Raw genomic sequence first — 16,812 nt, 5'->3', positions numbered from 1 at the left:
TAAATAATTTTTTATCCATTTATATATTTTATATTTATATATTTTATATTTTATTGAATAATGATTATTAAATAATAATGCATAATTTGAAATTCGTTATAATGAAAGAAAATTAATATTCTAGTAAAAATAATTTATATTTTAGTTCTATGAAGTTTATTGCGAATTTATTTTTCAAAGTCACAGCGTACCTGCGAATATAACTGTACGGAAGACTCTCCTTTGAGTTGATGTCCGGTTAAATACGTGTTGTGGGAACTTGCAATGTAATATTGCGACAGAGGCTGCTGCATTTCGGTTTCGGACGGTGTTGCATACTCGTTCGGGAAGGCATAATTGTCCTTGTCCATCATATACCGTGCAAAACCCTCAAAAGACAAACACCACTGTGTGCGAAGTGCCGGATCCGGTTCGTGCCTCTGAAATGAGAATAAACGAGCTCATTTGATTGTGTTACGTCACATTTGTGTGAGTGCGCGCGTGTAATGATGTCATGACAGTCGCATGAGGATGGGAAAAAGTTAAGTCTTCCACTTCCAGATAAGGAAAATTGAAATCACAATTTCGCTGTAATAGAATGAAACGAAGGATCGTTTATTGTCTTTAAAAGCAATTTATTTGCAAAATTGACGCAAATACTTTAACGGTGGTCTGGCGTATAGAATATTACACGATATTTTTCCTGTATATCCGAAACAAAATTGTCAGAGAGAAATGAGGCCATCCAGTAAACATCCTTTCGTGAGGGAATTTCTGATCCCATAAGCATTTACCTTGATCAGCGCCTTGATTTCGTCGTCACTCAACTTTTCCTGCTGCCGAGATTCCAGAAATTTCGTAAATGTTGCTAGAGTAATTACTTGAGATTTCGACGTATCCACGCCCGAACAATTATTGATTATACTAGCCGCCGCAACAGCATCAAAGATCTGCTTTTTTTGTAGATTGCTGCCCGTCTTATATTCGTGACAGTCAATAGAGTTGTTTCTCGTCAATAAACCTGGCACAGTAAAACGTTGATTTCTCATTTTAGTATTTAAAAAACTAGTCAACTCAAACGTTCATTTTTTATTATAAATAAATATTTAAAAAAGTAATCATTCATAGATTGAAACCAATGTAATTATGGTGACCATTTTCGATAAAAGTGGATATTTTTGACAAGCATCAATAAACGTACATATGTTATGCTAATTGGGTTGGTTATAATAAAACTTAATAGTGTGAATCTAATTTACTCCATGTAAATTATTATTTAGTAAGTTAACTCGTATATCTATATTTAAGAATTATTATTGCATTTCCATTGTCACGATTAAATATAAGAATTATTTTGTGCGTCATTTTATTCTATTCTTTCTTTTAAATTTACACATAAAATTTAATTATTATTTCGGCTTACCGATTCTTTGTGGAGTGGCATCACTAGTCTGTCTGAGCACTACCGGGCGAATGTTAAAGTCCCTTAACGATCCATCACTCTGGCTACGACATGTTATTGCTAATTGGCCGAACAGATCACGCAAATCTTTTCTGGCTCGTAAGCTGAACGATCGGAAAAGCGCGACAAACTCCACAAAGTTCAATTGTGTCTCGTACATGATCGAGGTAGTGCGCGCTCCTTTCATGTGCCAAGGAGCCTCAAAGCCTCCTGATATACTACCAGATCCGTTCTTGTCCTTTTCTCTGGCGACACATAATAAACTACGCACAAAATACGCACGCGTTATTGCGACGTATACAAGAAAACTTGTTGATTATAATATAAATAATTTAGAGATTTCTTTTTTATCAAATTTTATAAAATTTTTGAAATTTTCTTTGTTTCTACATTTTTCTTATTTTAGGAATATACTTCTTCTACATCTTAAAAATATGTTCTTAAAATATTCTAATTATTTATATCTAAAACTGACGAAATTATTTGGCTTGAAAGTCAAGAAGTTCAAATGAAAAAACTGTTTATTATATTTAAGAAGAGAAAAATTGAAAAAAAAAAAAAGAATTTAAAAATAAATTTACATTTTAAAACTTTTTTTCAAATTGTCCGAAACGTATTGTCACGAAAGATTCTTTCATCACGTTACTCATATAATTCTTTTTTTTAGATATTATTACCTCTATATTAATAAAAAAAATTCTGAAATATTGTTAATGCATGATAAACATAAGATGCTTCAGCTTCAAAGATTTGTTGCTTAAAAAAAAAAAGAAAATAGCAAAAGTTGTTAATTTTTATCACTTTAGATGAGAAAACTTTCTTAAATTCATAATTCAGATTTATGTTCAAATAAGATTCGACACGGAGTTGTAAGATTTTTTATTCCGATTTATATAATTCCCGACCTATATAAATCGTTTGCTCAAAATCGATAGATAAAGAGAATTTGATGCGATAAATCAAACGTGTGAGAGGATGATATACCTTTGAAAAGCGGAGTAAGGCAAGTTGGTAATACGGTCGGCGGAACCGGGTGGACTACGTGGCGGGATTCGATCTCGGTTTGCTCTCGGTGACGCTGGCAGGATCCTCGTTAAAGACTCTCTGCTTCCAGCGATATGACGAAGAGGTGTAGCGCACAGACCTCCATCCGAGGTCGAGGAGTCGTACTGTTTTATACTCAGATCCTACGTTAAATCAAAACTATTTAATTCAACGAAGAGAGTTATTTACAAAATGAAATATGGCGTTTGGAGTGATATGTAATCTAATTTATGTTTATCATAAAAGATGCGAGATAAGCCTGTGAGACGAACCTTGGTCAAAGCATGAATGTTGCCGATTGATTTTGTCTTTTTGCCTTTAACATTTCGTCTGCGTAAAGTGCTGCTGCTCGTAGGAGACAGCGTGCCAACACTTTCTGTCATAGACCAGTCGCGACCGCCGAAAATGCGAATAGCGTCGGCTGTCGTCGGCTGCTCCAAGCCTTCTATCGGCTGTTCCAAGTAGGAAAAGTATAACTGAAGATATTTTTCTTTTAACCAGCGCGATCTACGATCTGTTAACTGTTGTTGTCGTTTGAGGCCTCGCAGTATCCAGCATAATCCCATGTACCATATTCTGAAAGCAACATGCAAATTACATAATTTACGTAATTGCTTGTAATGTATCTCGACAATACGTAATTTAACAATAAATCATAAATTATTAGAGGGAATTGTTAGACCCGTTCAAAATACGTACGAAATGTTTGTTATTAATGCACCACTGATCAATAATTATATCGAATATTATGAACGTATCATTAATATACTATTAATAAACTCAATCTTGTGATGGAAAGATAGATTAACGGCATAGTAATTCATTAGTAATTTTTTACGAACAAGTTTGTGACATAAATAATACATAAAATAGTTAAGTTGGAAAAAATATTTATAAAATAATGTCAAATGTAAATAAAAAAAAATTTCTGAAAAAGAACATGAAATTAAGCATATATAATTTTGTTAATAAAAAATGAATATATTTTTATTTTTTAAATTAAATTATATGAAATATGGTCAATTTCAAATATCCTTTTCTTCCTCCGCATTATTAGTGAGAAATATTCCAAAATAAATCGATGCGCGCAAAACTAAAGAAATAATTCGTACGTACTTGCTAAGAGCGGGAGGGCAAAGTAGGAAGATCAGTCGATTGTCCGGAAGATTGGAGCCATACATAAGGCCGATGCAGCAGTCGGAGCCAGGTAGGCCGTATCTCTTGCAGATGCTCCTGAGATCAGCCTCTCGATCGCGATCGCAACAGCCGATCATTATCTCTTTCACCGATCCCAGGTCGAGATATCCCTCCTCCAAAGTGACAGAAGCGCAGTCAGCCTGCTGCTGCGTGTACCTGCCGACTAGGCCCGCTGGTATCGCATCCTCCGGGTTCGTAGTTAGCGAAACCTCTGTGGGAGCGGCACCTCCAACTTGCGCCGTTTTTAAAGGACTCCAGGGTGGCTTTTCCCACACGAAAGTGCCACAAGCGCGATCGACGCGTGCGAACACCAATGCTGTTCTCGAGGCACCACCCTCACAATCCCAATGCACCAAAGTCGTGCCATGATGTAATACCTGAGATATGTAGTTTTAAGGAATATAGAAAACCGCATGTATTTCTTAGATTGATGAAAAAGGTTTTTCAATTTTCCATCAGTTAATATTAACCCTAGAACGCTATTGACATTGAGTGATACAATGCTGTAAATTTTACATTAACAATTAATTAAGAAATAGACTATTCTTAATTAATGTTATTAACACAAAATTTTGATACATTTTATAATACTTTTCCTAACGAAATATTTAAAACTTTATAAACACAAATAATCTAATAAAACAAGTAACCAAACTCTTGAGAATGTCAAAAAACAAAAACAAATAAGAGCTAATGAGAGTTGTTTGCGGTTATTAGTATGAAAATAAAAATCGTTTATTGTCGAAAAACTATAGTATAATTAGTTACGCATTATAGTTACAAATAATCTAATTATTAACTTAAAAAAAAAAAAGAAAGAATAAGCACACTATATTTAATTCAATCTTAAAATAATATGGAATATATGTAGTCTAATGTTTTCTCATAACACTTACCAATAAAATACAATATATAACATAAACCTATTTAAAAATTGAAATTGCTTATCACGCTCTTTGTTATAATATTGATTACCAGGAGATCGAAATTGATATATAACAGACTGAATTTTTAAAAGCTTGGTGGATTTAAAAGCTTGGTTTCAAGCTTTGGTGGATGATACTAGAATGGTGCTCAATTTGGCTTCAGCTTTTAACAGATAGATTGGGACCCCTGCTGATCGCTGAAGCATAGCTTAGCGCTCACTTGCATGTATATGTATATAAACATACAGTAGTGTTCTAGGGTTAAGTAAAATTAAAACCGAAGTTCTTTGAAAAGGTAATTGAAAAATTTCAAATTTTAGTTGAAAAAAAAGAAGAACAAATCGAAGGCTAGAAATTTTTCTTTAATTTCGCCGAAATTTTGTTTTTAATTTTATAAATACTTGATAATAATTTGATCTTTTGCACATGTTTGATAATATTTGGTCACTGCATAAATATTTGACACATCATTTTGACTGTTATTAATTTTTTAATTATCTTTCTCGACCATTGTATTATTAATAAGGAAATTCACTATGTTAAAATTATCATTATTAGTAAGGAAATCCACTATGTCAAATTTCTATAAAAAATTTCTAAAGTAGAAACTCTCAACTTTCCATAAGAATTTCCGAAGAAAACATTTAATTTAATATTTAGTATTTATAATTGACATTTTGTATATTATGACTGTAGTATATACATTCATCACCTAAGTGGTTGCAACACTTTTTTCGATGGGTTTGCTCCTTTTGATAGGATGCAGCCTGCCCTCATCGAGCGATTGATTCTTACTTATGACGCTAACCTAATTTAGATTCAACCGTTCTATAAACAAGTAAATTCTGAAACCCGTTGAAAAAAGTATTGCAACCTTTTAGCTGATGAATGTATATATATGTAAAAGATTTTGTGTTTCTGTATATTTTGTCGCCAATTGACAGAAATAATGCAACGTAAATGCAAAAATATCAAACAAAATGTAAATACGTAACAAATGGTCTATATTTGATTTTACTCGAAACGTTGTTCTGCCAGTATTTAGATTTAGATGCAGTAATAATCTGGGTTGCCGTTTTACTGGATTACTGTGATAACGTCATTGTTTAAAAAGAAAACAGAATAAGCACTTTGCTGTTAATATAAATATATTAATTCAGTGTGCACGCGTAAGATATTTACTACTCGCTACTACGAGGTCCTCGCAACTGCGTCACACGAAATGTTCCGTGCTTCTACAAAGTATTAGACAGCGTGAGTGCATTTATAACACTGATGGAGCTCGTAATGCACTTATAACAGCGTTTACGCGATCGTTTCTAAGCGCGGTGTACAGGTGGACATTTATTGCACGTACGCTCGCGTATGCGCGAATTCGTGCATTTGGCTAGAGTTATTTATCGATAACGTAGGCAGTTACTCAAATTCAAAATTTTCCATCACGTAATGTACAGTCTAAAGGTGAATAAGGAAAAAAATGTATATCGAGTATTGAAAAAACCGGCGCGTTAAATTTTTTAAGTATGTAGACTATATTTTTGTGCAATTATCGCATTGTTGCGAATAGAGAATAGAAGTAGAAGTTAATTATCTGCAAATGTCGAAACAGAGGCATAATTTCAATTCACTTTTAATTAGTTACAATTATTTGCTGGTATCAGTATGAGCAAACACGTAAAGAGCAGGAATTTAATTAATTAATTAAATTAATTTACGAAATGTTAGCGTTCCTGTCCATTTTTATTTTCACATTCAAATTATCTTTGAAACTTCTCACGTTTACATGTCCGGCATGCTTTTCTATTAAACAATACCACCCGCATTTTAATATCACAGAGTTGTAGTTTTTACGATGGTTTGTCAGAAAAGTACTAATTTCACTACACTTTCAAGCTTAATTTCTGTCGTTTAATTTTTACGATTTTTTAAATTGACGAAACTATTCTTTAAATATAAAGGATATCTCAAAAATATTCGGTTATTTTCACAGAGAAATTTAAAGTCAAATTTTTGTTAATCAAAATAAAGACGTTTTGAATTTATAAAATATTATTTTTTAATTATCATATTAATTTATATTAGTTGAATAGAAGAATACAAAATTTAAATTAATAATAAAAGAAATAATTAGAAAAGAAGTATGTTTAATATTCCAAATTGTAAGAAATTTCGAAGATCGAATTTTCGTTAAATAAAGATAAACATCGATTTAATTAAAAAATAGGCGAAAGTTCTTGGATTACTAGCAATGTTAATATTATCACGCTTGTATTATTGATGATAGCAATATGCGATACATAAATATTTGACGTGTTTGCATTCTCTGAACATTTATTGGTATCAAACCTATTATATGAGAAACTGTTATTCGCAGGAGCATTGAGCTAGAAGAAGTTGTATAGCTTTTCCCGAAATTTTTCCGAAATATCCATTTTTCACTTGATATACAGTCAATAGATTCGCATGTTATATATTCTCCGAGAACGTTCTGTAGTGGCAGAGAGAAATTCATGGTATATCGATTGTGTCGGAATTTTATGATGGGAGGATAACGAATTTTATTCGTTATGAACCATTTCTCCCACAAATATGTCGTGTCCCATTTTTTCCCTTGCCACTCAATTAACGCTGACAATTGGTGGCTCGATTCAAAAGGATGACCTGGTTTTACGTGCCAAGTTACAACGTTTTTTCCGTCAGTCTCCTTGGTTCGTTTGTCGCAGAGAGAGACAAAGATAGAGACAGACAAACAGATAGACAGAGAAAGAGGGGTAAGAGGGGAGAGAGAGAGAGAGAGAGAGAGAGAGAGAGAGAGAAAGCTTTCTTCCCCTCCCCTCCTAATCTTTTCGCATATTTCTCTGTTTCCTCTCTAATTTCCGCAAAGCTTGCCGGAGATGTGGAAGTAAGACTAGTTCCTTTTAAAATCTTTTTCATGTGTAGCAAAGCTACGTGTTGACAGTATCATTTCAGTTGCAATGCTATGAGGGAAACATCGCTAATGAAAATTTTCAATTTAAAAGTTATACAAATGTGAAATTTTTCTATCTTTTTATATCTTGATCAAAATTTGCGAAAATAGCAAACGCGTGAGAGGCGAATATCTTTCCTATACTTCTTTTGTAATTTGTGTAGTTTCAACAAGAAATTACAGATCTAAGAATCTCTGTTCTCTTTCCTACGATATCTAATAGAAAATGCGAAGGTATTCTCTTAAATTTCAAAGTAACTGTGGAATTCCTTAGCAAAATAGAAATTTCTTGCTAGGATTTGTTTGAACATTACGGTACTACGAACAGAGAAAGAGAGAGAGAGAGAGAGAGAGAGAGAGGGAGAGGGGAGGGAGTGAGAGAATTTGAATTATATCTTAAATTATTTTTACTTATTTAAAAATCTCGGTTATCAGTATCGATTAATATACAGAATTTATACGTAGAGCTACAATCTTCATTAATTATACCTAAATGAGATTTCATATCTTTTATTTACGTCATATTTCACATTCAAGATAATTATTTTTAGTGATAACAGTTTTTGAATTTCTAAACGTTCATTTAAATGTGATACTAAAAATTATAATACACAAAGATGTTAAAATAAATTTAGTTGAATTTCTCGTTAGTCACACACATAATTATGAATAACAAATATTATAGTGTTCTGTTTAAATAATCGCATCCACTCTTGAGAGATGAAAGAACTCTCTTGAATATGGTATTATCTTTCACCTCGCGGTACTTAAACCTTAGCATTTCGGATGTTGTTTCTTCCATTATGTATACATGTGATACATTAAATTCTTATATTGAAGCTTACCGACTCGATAGAGGAAAACCATTATTCATTTTGACTGAAACAAGAAAAATTTAAAACTTTGCATTGTATTATATATCAGAGAAGCAATGGTAATCCAATCCCTTAAGTTAAATAATTTTGTTATTTTTAATTTCCATGTGCGTCAAAATATAAATTAATTCATTTCTAGTTAATTTCAACGTCTATATTAAGGTATTAAGTAAATAAAATAACTAGATTTGAATAAAAAATATGTTTTCTTAAGTTAAATTATTTAGTTAAATTACATAACTATTGTTTTAATTAAATTAACGACGTATTGAGTAGAAACAGTGACGACTTATAGAAATGATTAAAAATACTCAAATTGGATATAATTTGATATTATGGGTTTAACAATGTAAATATTTTTTTTAATACCATGTATACATATATATTATTATATATACAATTATTTTGCATTATTTCTCTGAAAAATGACAATTTGAAAAGACGTTGCATAAGATATTTACATTCTATACTACTTTGCTTTGAAATAAAATTCGAATTATTTATTAAGTGTTTTTATAAAGAGAGATAACTGTAAGTTAATTATAAAATTAGAGGATTTCAATACACAGCAATGTCTATCCAAAAGTAATGGAGAAAAGAACTTTAATGATTAGTTCTAAATTTAATATATCTCTTAAAACTAATGTTAGAAAAATATTTACAATTAGATATTTTTTTATCCACCTTATTTCGATATAATAATTCTTTTGTAATTCATTATGTGATAATATTCTTTGACAAAATATATTGTGAATTAGATTCAACGCCGTTTATATATTTGTAATTGCTAGTATTATTGATTAATATTCATTGTGCCATGTGGCATGGATAGCAGAAAATCACACATCTCTAATTTCTCTCTCACTGTGGCCTATAACGTCAGGATCAAAAACGTCCTGGTGTCGCATGGCATTGTGCAACAAATCCTGCGAGTCCAATATTTACGATGCACTCCACGCGCAGTATCGCGATGTCACGTATACAATTGGCAGTTTCGTTATGTGATGCAATGTCTCTCAATCCCAAAACATCGTGAATGTCTCTCAATCCCAAAACGGTCTCAGAATGCTGTGTTTATCTTTCTCTCTCTCTCTCTCTCTCTCTCTCTCTTCCTTTCTGCCTTTATCTATATTTGTCTACCTCTCTATTTATCTCGATGTATGTGTGTTGTAATAAAGTAATCCGGATGCAACATAGAGAGTGAACGTTGTGCGTTATTGTTATAGAACGGAAATTACATTGTGTAAATTTTCGCAATATTACTAATTATGCTAATTAAGTTTCAACACAAACATTTTCCATGCACTCTGAACAAAATCATGTGACCAAGTATTATCTTTTATGATTATTTTCAATTTCATCAAAAATTTGAATTTTTAAATTTTATCTTTTTCAATAAGTGTATGACAAAAAAGAAATTTATTTATTTTGTAAACTTTGAGAACGTTTTTTTTTTCTTAGGATAACACTTGAGGCAGATAACAGCTAAAGTTTAAGAGAACTTTTAATGATTATTTGGGAAGAATGTTTATCTTGTGTCATTCTTTTTAAATTGTGTTGAAGTTCATATCTGTCTTTAAAATAAAAATTATAGTGGTACCAGCCTGTATATATCAAACATACAGACTCGTGAAAGTGTCGTTTATATTATCATAATTATTGCGTAAAATTGATGACGCGAGATTCTCATTTCGATACAATATCTACATTTCCGTCTGAGACGTGCATTTGTCTACTGAATGTAGCGCAACATACCTGCAGAAGATGAAGATCCATGCCAGTGTGTGGCGCGGCAACGGGAAACAAAGCGACTCCATGGTCGATCTTGAGCGGCTGCACGGGTTTGTAGGAGTCTAAATCAAGATGATAGTCATTCTCGTCGCATTCCTCCGCCATGTAGGTTTGCTCAATTGCGGTCGTGTGAACGCTCAGGGTGCGATGAAGGGAACCAGTAGTCGCGTCTCTGCCACGAGCATGTCGATGCTTAAAAAAATTATCCTTTGTTAAATTAAACCATCATTTAGGATACATATTTAGGATACATTGAAAGAAAGAAACATCTCTAGACAATAGTCGACGAGTCTTCTCTATACAAATACAATATAATTCACATCAAATTGCAGATTAGAATTCTAATTGTACTTTCATGTATGTCATATATTTTTATATACATACATCATATGTGTTATACATGTGTATTTAAATTTTTCAAATGTTTTTCTTGTTACATAGCTTATAAAATTATAAATTCAATATAATTCTCTCACGTCAGATTACAGAACAGAATTCTATTTTATAATTTCATATATGTCGTATATTTCTATATACACATATTTTATGCATGTGCATTTAAATTTTTTAAATATTTTTTTTTATTATACAGCGAGAAGAGAATTATAGAATAGAATTATAAATTGAATTTTAGTGCGAAGATTATTTAAAGCTGACTTACACTAATTATTTCAAGCAAATAAACTATTTTCAAACATCTATTTCTTTCCTTGCTTGTATTATGTAAAGCATTGGTAACGTAACGTTAAAAGTGTTTATTAAGATTGCTCGATCTTTATATAGTTCATACTCATTGATTGAATATATCTTACCTTGTGAAAGAGCGCGACTTTGTCGAGAACGGAATTTGTATCGTGGACTGGTGCGATGGGGTTCTCCGGTTTATTCAAGGAGCCGCTCCTTGAACTCCATCCCGACGGCGTCTCTGTGTTACTCTCGACGGCAATCCTGGCGACCGGCACAGAGGAAGGCACGTGTTCTTGAGGTTCGCTCTCCTTAATGCTAACACGTGGTGACTCGCGATTTTCCTTGAACTCGGGCTGAGGCTGAAACATGCCGAGCCAACGATATTCTTTAAGAATCGCAGTTAAGTTTGTTATACAAGGGATTGTATCGGTATTATGGAAAAGCCTCGACCTACTTCATGCTGTGATTCAATAATTATATAACGTAATTCAGAATAAATAAAGTAATAATGAAAATGCGATATACGCTATACTCAGAGTAAATGGTTTCCATTTTCATAATATATTTTTTTCAGAGATATACAAAAATCGGAAAATTGCTGAAGCTAAATAACTGTTATTTTATAATAAACACGGACAGAGCAAAATGAATTAAACATTTTATTGTAGAAATAATTTTTTATTTTTATTAGCATGAAAAAGGAATACATACAATTTGTAAAAATAAATATTATATAAAAAAAAGCCACCAATTTAGCAGGTATTTTTTTGAAAATGTTTAATTCGTTTTATTCTATTCACTCTCTAATTGTAAGTTTTACTTACAATATTTAGTTTTAGAAACTTCCTGATTGTCACTCTGTTCCAAATATTCAATTTTAAAAGGTACACATTTTTGTTTATTTTATTATGCGATTTAACGAGGAAATAAAATCAAAAGAAGTTTAGGGAAAATAGAAATTCCTTGAAATTTTAACGGTCTGTTCAAAGTGACAATAATGGAATTAGCCTTTAATTTCATGTAACATAACATAACATCGACAAATACATAATTAGAATTGTAAAACTATATTCAAAATGACACACCAAATAAAATACGAATGAAAAGAGAAACATAATAATTCGATTTGTTTATTAAAGCAATTTGCATGCGAGATAGACACTTTATGAGATCACAAAATATACAAATAATATAAATAAAACATTATCTTAAATAATACAGAGTACAATGCGTATAAATTAATTGGTATCGTTTCTGATGTAACATTATTGATAGATCATGGAAATTCAGACGAAATAAAGCACTGTCAGCTGTTGTTTCGGATATATTACATCATTCCATGCGTAATGACACCTCGAAAGAATACATTGTTTGTGACAAGATGCTCAATTTCGAGGACGTAGATTCGATAATCCGAGTAACGAAGTTGCCTTTGTTTCTCGAAGAGGAACTTGGCTTTCGAAATGGGAATCAATAGTTTACGGCTCTTGAAACGCAACCTCGAAATACACTCTGCCGTGTTCATCAACAAGAATATTGGATGGCCCTTTAAGTCTGTTAATGACTAGTAACATATAAAGAGCTCTCTCTCACTAGTGTAAATCTCTCAACAGTCTCGTAAATATAAGTGGCTGGTAGAACTGAGAAAGTGGAAAAATCGTGGTCTCATTTTTAATTTCTCGGAAAATTTCTTTGCCAGTATATTTTTACGTTTCTACAAAGTGTAGGGATGCGAAGTAATTTAATTAATGAATCTAATAGTATATTAAATGAGTCGAATTGTGCTTATGGTATTTTCTTATGTACTATGGCTATAATTACTATCGGAAATGTACGTATAAAAATATCCCCGAGTCAAAATTTTAGTCCTACTTTGAATTCCTTTCAATGATTAAACCTTATAAACCTGTTTTGATACTTGAACAATCAACTAGGGCCTCTTTTAATATTATTTAATTAGCTTTTATTTCGAAAATTTCTTTTAAACCTAAAAATAGGAAATCTTACAATAATTGCCATTTACAAGCACAATGTAAGAACTCAATTCATTAGATTAGAAATTTATTACAAATCTTTAGAGTCTACATACGTCCTAAAATTAAGATTTAAAGTAGGAGCAAAATTTGGACTCAAGATATTATTTATGTATATTAGAATTAACAATATTTTAAAATTACGTCTTCAGTTTTTTGTAGCAAAGTTTTTAAGTCGCGTTACTGCAAATTATATATACAAGTAATCGCTCGAAAGCTCGTCTATCCGTAAGCTAGAGGTGCGTTAGTAGCAAGAACTTTAATGCGGCTTATAATTAACTGTTATCCGATAACCTTAATCTACCGCGTGGATATATATTGAGCGGTCGTTCCACGATGCAGCGTCATAAGGTAACGCTGTTTCATTTTATCGCGCCATGTTACACGCCGATCGACCCACCGTCAGACGGCATCCTAAAGCCGCTAAGTCGTGCTATCCAAATTGCAAACGTGCTAAAATACGCGTTTGCGAACATGTTGTCGGCAGAAAAATTTGGATATATCTTGATTGAGCTATTCGTGGAAAAGAAATTATGTTCAGACATTAATTTAACGCTCTCGTGAAGTTGGTGACATCAATTTATTACATGATGGAATACGATATCATTTTTAATCGAAACTCGAACTGTCGGGCAAAACAAGACGAGAGAATTAACGGTTGGAGAAGGGTCGAAGATATCGTGGGAAACACAACTCATAAACATTTTATTTTAAGTAAGATTTACTTTAAAGGAGAAAGATGTTAATTTAGTCCTTGCTTGTTCTAAAAAATAGGACATTATTTTTTATAAGTTATCTTTTTATAAAAAAAAAATTCTTCAAGTTAAAAGTAAATAGGTTTATTCAGGTCAATTCTTTACATTTAAAAACGGATGAAAGTTGTTCTCTCTCATTTATTAGTTATTTAACTTACATATACATTCTAATATACATTCTAAATATTTTTATACTTTTAATCAAGTCTCAGATTTAATTAAAATGTTCTAATTTAAAGTAACGGTGTAGAAGTAATGATGTAGACACAGGAAATGCGACAACGTAGAGAGCGACAGTAATGTTTGGTCTTTCGGAGTTTAAAGCTTGGAACCATCCGTGGCAGACGTGATGCCGAACGAACGAAGCGACTTTTGCGATTGCTTAACCTCGTTATCCTTCCTCTTCCTCCTCCTTCTTCACGGAAATGTATCCTAAAGGAAATACGTGCCGATGAGGGGGCGACTAGCAACACTCGGGATAACAGAATGACGCATATCACAGGCTAAATGTCTGGCACATCCAATGCGCCCGTGCCGATACCGATTTGGAATTCCATTTGCAAGCCGCGATATCCGCATCATAGATACATTTGGTTTGGCAGATTATACCTTCTAGAGAGAGAGAGAGAGAGAGAGAGAGAGAGAGAGAGAGAGAGAGGAGAGAGAGAGAGAGAGAGAGAGGGGGGGAGAAAGGGACAGTGTTAATGAGATATACCTACTAAGCCGCGTCTTCGATAATCTCAAGGCAAAGCATATCGTTTATTTTGCTACCGTAATGTTAGTTGATGTCGAATTCATTTGAATTAATCATCGACACCCAGGAGATATGAACGCTTGGGACATGAATGATCATATCGCACACTGATTAACCTCGCGCCCTAGAAATTGAATGTTCTAGTATGTTTTTTAACAACAAGATGCACAATTATAAACAATTTCTTCAAATTTACGTTATATATTTATGTATATATTTATTTTGAAAAACATATAATCAACAATTTTGTTATTAGTAGATTAATAAGTAGATAATATCTTTTTATGGCATATACTATAGCTTTTATTCTGACTGATTACAGTTTTATTTGCTTAACATGGTGATTGCAAATATAGATAAAACTTAAATATAAAATAGATATTAAAATGTTGTATATAACTTAAACATTAAATTTTCATGTATATACTTATTTTAATGTATACCTTATTCTAAATTTATCAAATATTTTTCATATTGTATGTACATAAAATTATAAACAGATTTCTATCTTGAATTCTAACAAAAATTATATAATAACAATGTTTTATTTTAATTAATGTTACAAAGTTCATTCACACACACGTACACTTATTGTTTCTCTTTCTCGAAATAAACGCTTCATGTCGCGATTTCGTGATGCTATTCCACGTGAACCGAGAGAGAGAGAGAGAGAGAGAGAGAGAGAGAGAGAGAGAGAGAGAGAGAGAGAGAGAGAGAGTCTAATTACAAATTCGTGGTGCTGATCACGTACTTGGTTTTAATGACCGGCGACTTTGTGAATTTCGTCGTGCAATTTGAGTTTCAAAAGAGCCGCTCTTAGAAGCACTGATTTTTGTTGCGGTCTTTTGAACATGCTCTTAAACATCAAATAACGTGACGCTGTAAAAACTGTAAAAAGCAAGGAAGACGCCGTTTTGTTCCCCGATGACGATCGTTAGCGACAAGAGCAAGTAGTTTCCGCCGGCCTACAACCATCGTAGCTGCTGGAGGCCGATAGAAACCCCTTTCCTTGTCGCTTTTACGGCGCAGACTTCGCTTTGGTACTCCTCCGCTACGCTGCTATTCTTCGTGAAGCTTCATAGAAGAATTTCGATACGCAGTTCCCGACATTTGCGCTCGAAATAATACTGTTTGAAACGCAAACTGTTCCTCTTCCATAATTCCCAAGGATTAATCCGATTTCTCACGTCAATTGTAACAGTTTGTGTAAAGTTGACAAACAATTATATTCCATGAATAAATCTATGTTAAGAATGTACTTGGAAGATTTAATTTTCCTGATTTAATGCGTTTTTACTCCGGCATTCAGTATCATCTTAAGATAGTCTTCTCGGGTAAAACTTTCGTAAACTTGGATGCGCATTTCTAAGTCTTGACATAAGTTTTTTTATTTGCTCTAATTTCTTATTAAGGTTTTCCTTCTTCAAATAAATTTGCCGCAACGCCAAACTTCTCGCTACCTTTTGAACATGCAGATGTTGTTGAAGGAACAAAGTAGATTTATCGTGTCACTGGCCGTCCTTCCCTCGATTACTCTCGGCAAGCCTGTTTCGTGATGCGATCATGAGAGACATGTTGGATATCACCGGTGAACTTTTTTGGCTGTTTGCCAAAACGCGAAAGCGTTCAATTACTTATGGGCTTTCTCCCCGACTTAGCTTATGGGCTTTCTCCCCGACTTTCGTTGTATCGTATTCCACACGCTTAAACATCAGTTAGAGAGATAAACTTACTTGACAAAACGTTAAGTTACATTATCCTATCTAAATAACCAGTCTTTTGCACGACGCATGTACATATTTTGGCTCTTATCTCACGTTGACAGTGATCTTCATAGTAGATAGGGATAATACTCCAGAATAGAATTGAGGGAAGGCGAAGAAGCGGGCGCTGATGTGTAATATTTAACAGTGTTCACATGGTGAAATATAAATGAAATGCCAATTTAATCTCTGTTTAACGACGTGGAACAATCAATTCTACACATGCAAACATTTTCTTAGAAATTGAAAGTCTAAAAAAAAAAAAAAACACGATATCGCATGAGCGATAGTAGTGGCGCTTTTCGTGTTTACCTTTATATCGCACGCGATAACTTCCCGCAGCTCGCGCAGGAAAGCCCCGAAGAATGGTACCACCGGGCATTCCGGCATCGCGAGAGCGCGAGCAAGCGCATGTTCGTATTCGGAAGACAAAAGGGCAGAGGAGAGATACTCCATGACCGGGATGCGCTCGTTCATGCCTCGTTCTTGCCAAATCGGCTTCAGCTTGTTGGATCTGCAACATAAGCAACACATTCGTTCGCGATTAGACAAGATAGACGTACTTCTTCGGATATATG

General features: G+C 33.1%; 1 protein-coding gene across 1 annotated transcript in view; it reads right to left on the bottom strand.

Annotated features, from left to right (window-relative positions):
• The window catches only part of LOC108747781 (1-phosphatidylinositol 4,5-bisphosphate phosphodiesterase epsilon-1-like), a 32,562-nt gene that overhangs the window by 6,589 nt on the left and 9,161 nt on the right, over positions 1 to 16,812 (bottom strand). Inside the window, exons 3-11 of the mRNA XM_018485548.1 lie at positions 16,547 to 16,748; positions 11,055 to 11,288; positions 10,207 to 10,434; positions 3,602 to 4,059; positions 2,758 to 3,061; positions 2,426 to 2,628; positions 1,403 to 1,704; positions 774 to 1,000; positions 192 to 419 (exon numbers count right to left, since the gene is read on the bottom strand). Of these exons, the coding sequence (XP_018341050.1) occupies positions 192 to 419; positions 774 to 1,000; positions 1,403 to 1,704; positions 2,426 to 2,628; positions 2,758 to 3,061; positions 3,602 to 4,059; positions 10,207 to 10,434; positions 11,055 to 11,288; positions 16,547 to 16,748 (2,386 nt within the window). The remainder of the gene's footprint in view (positions 1 to 191; positions 420 to 773; positions 1,001 to 1,402; positions 1,705 to 2,425; positions 2,629 to 2,757; positions 3,062 to 3,601; positions 4,060 to 10,206; positions 10,435 to 11,054; positions 11,289 to 16,546; positions 16,749 to 16,812) is intronic.

This window comes from Trachymyrmex septentrionalis, unplaced genomic scaffold (genome assembly GCF_001594115.1).
Source record: "Trachymyrmex septentrionalis isolate Tsep2-gDNA-1 unplaced genomic scaffold, Tsep1.0 scaffold20, whole genome shotgun sequence".
NCBI lineage: Eukaryota > Metazoa > Arthropoda > Insecta > Hymenoptera > Formicidae > Trachymyrmex > Trachymyrmex septentrionalis.
Note: the sequence above shows the minus strand (reverse complement) of the source record. Positions and strands in the feature narration are given on the sequence as shown.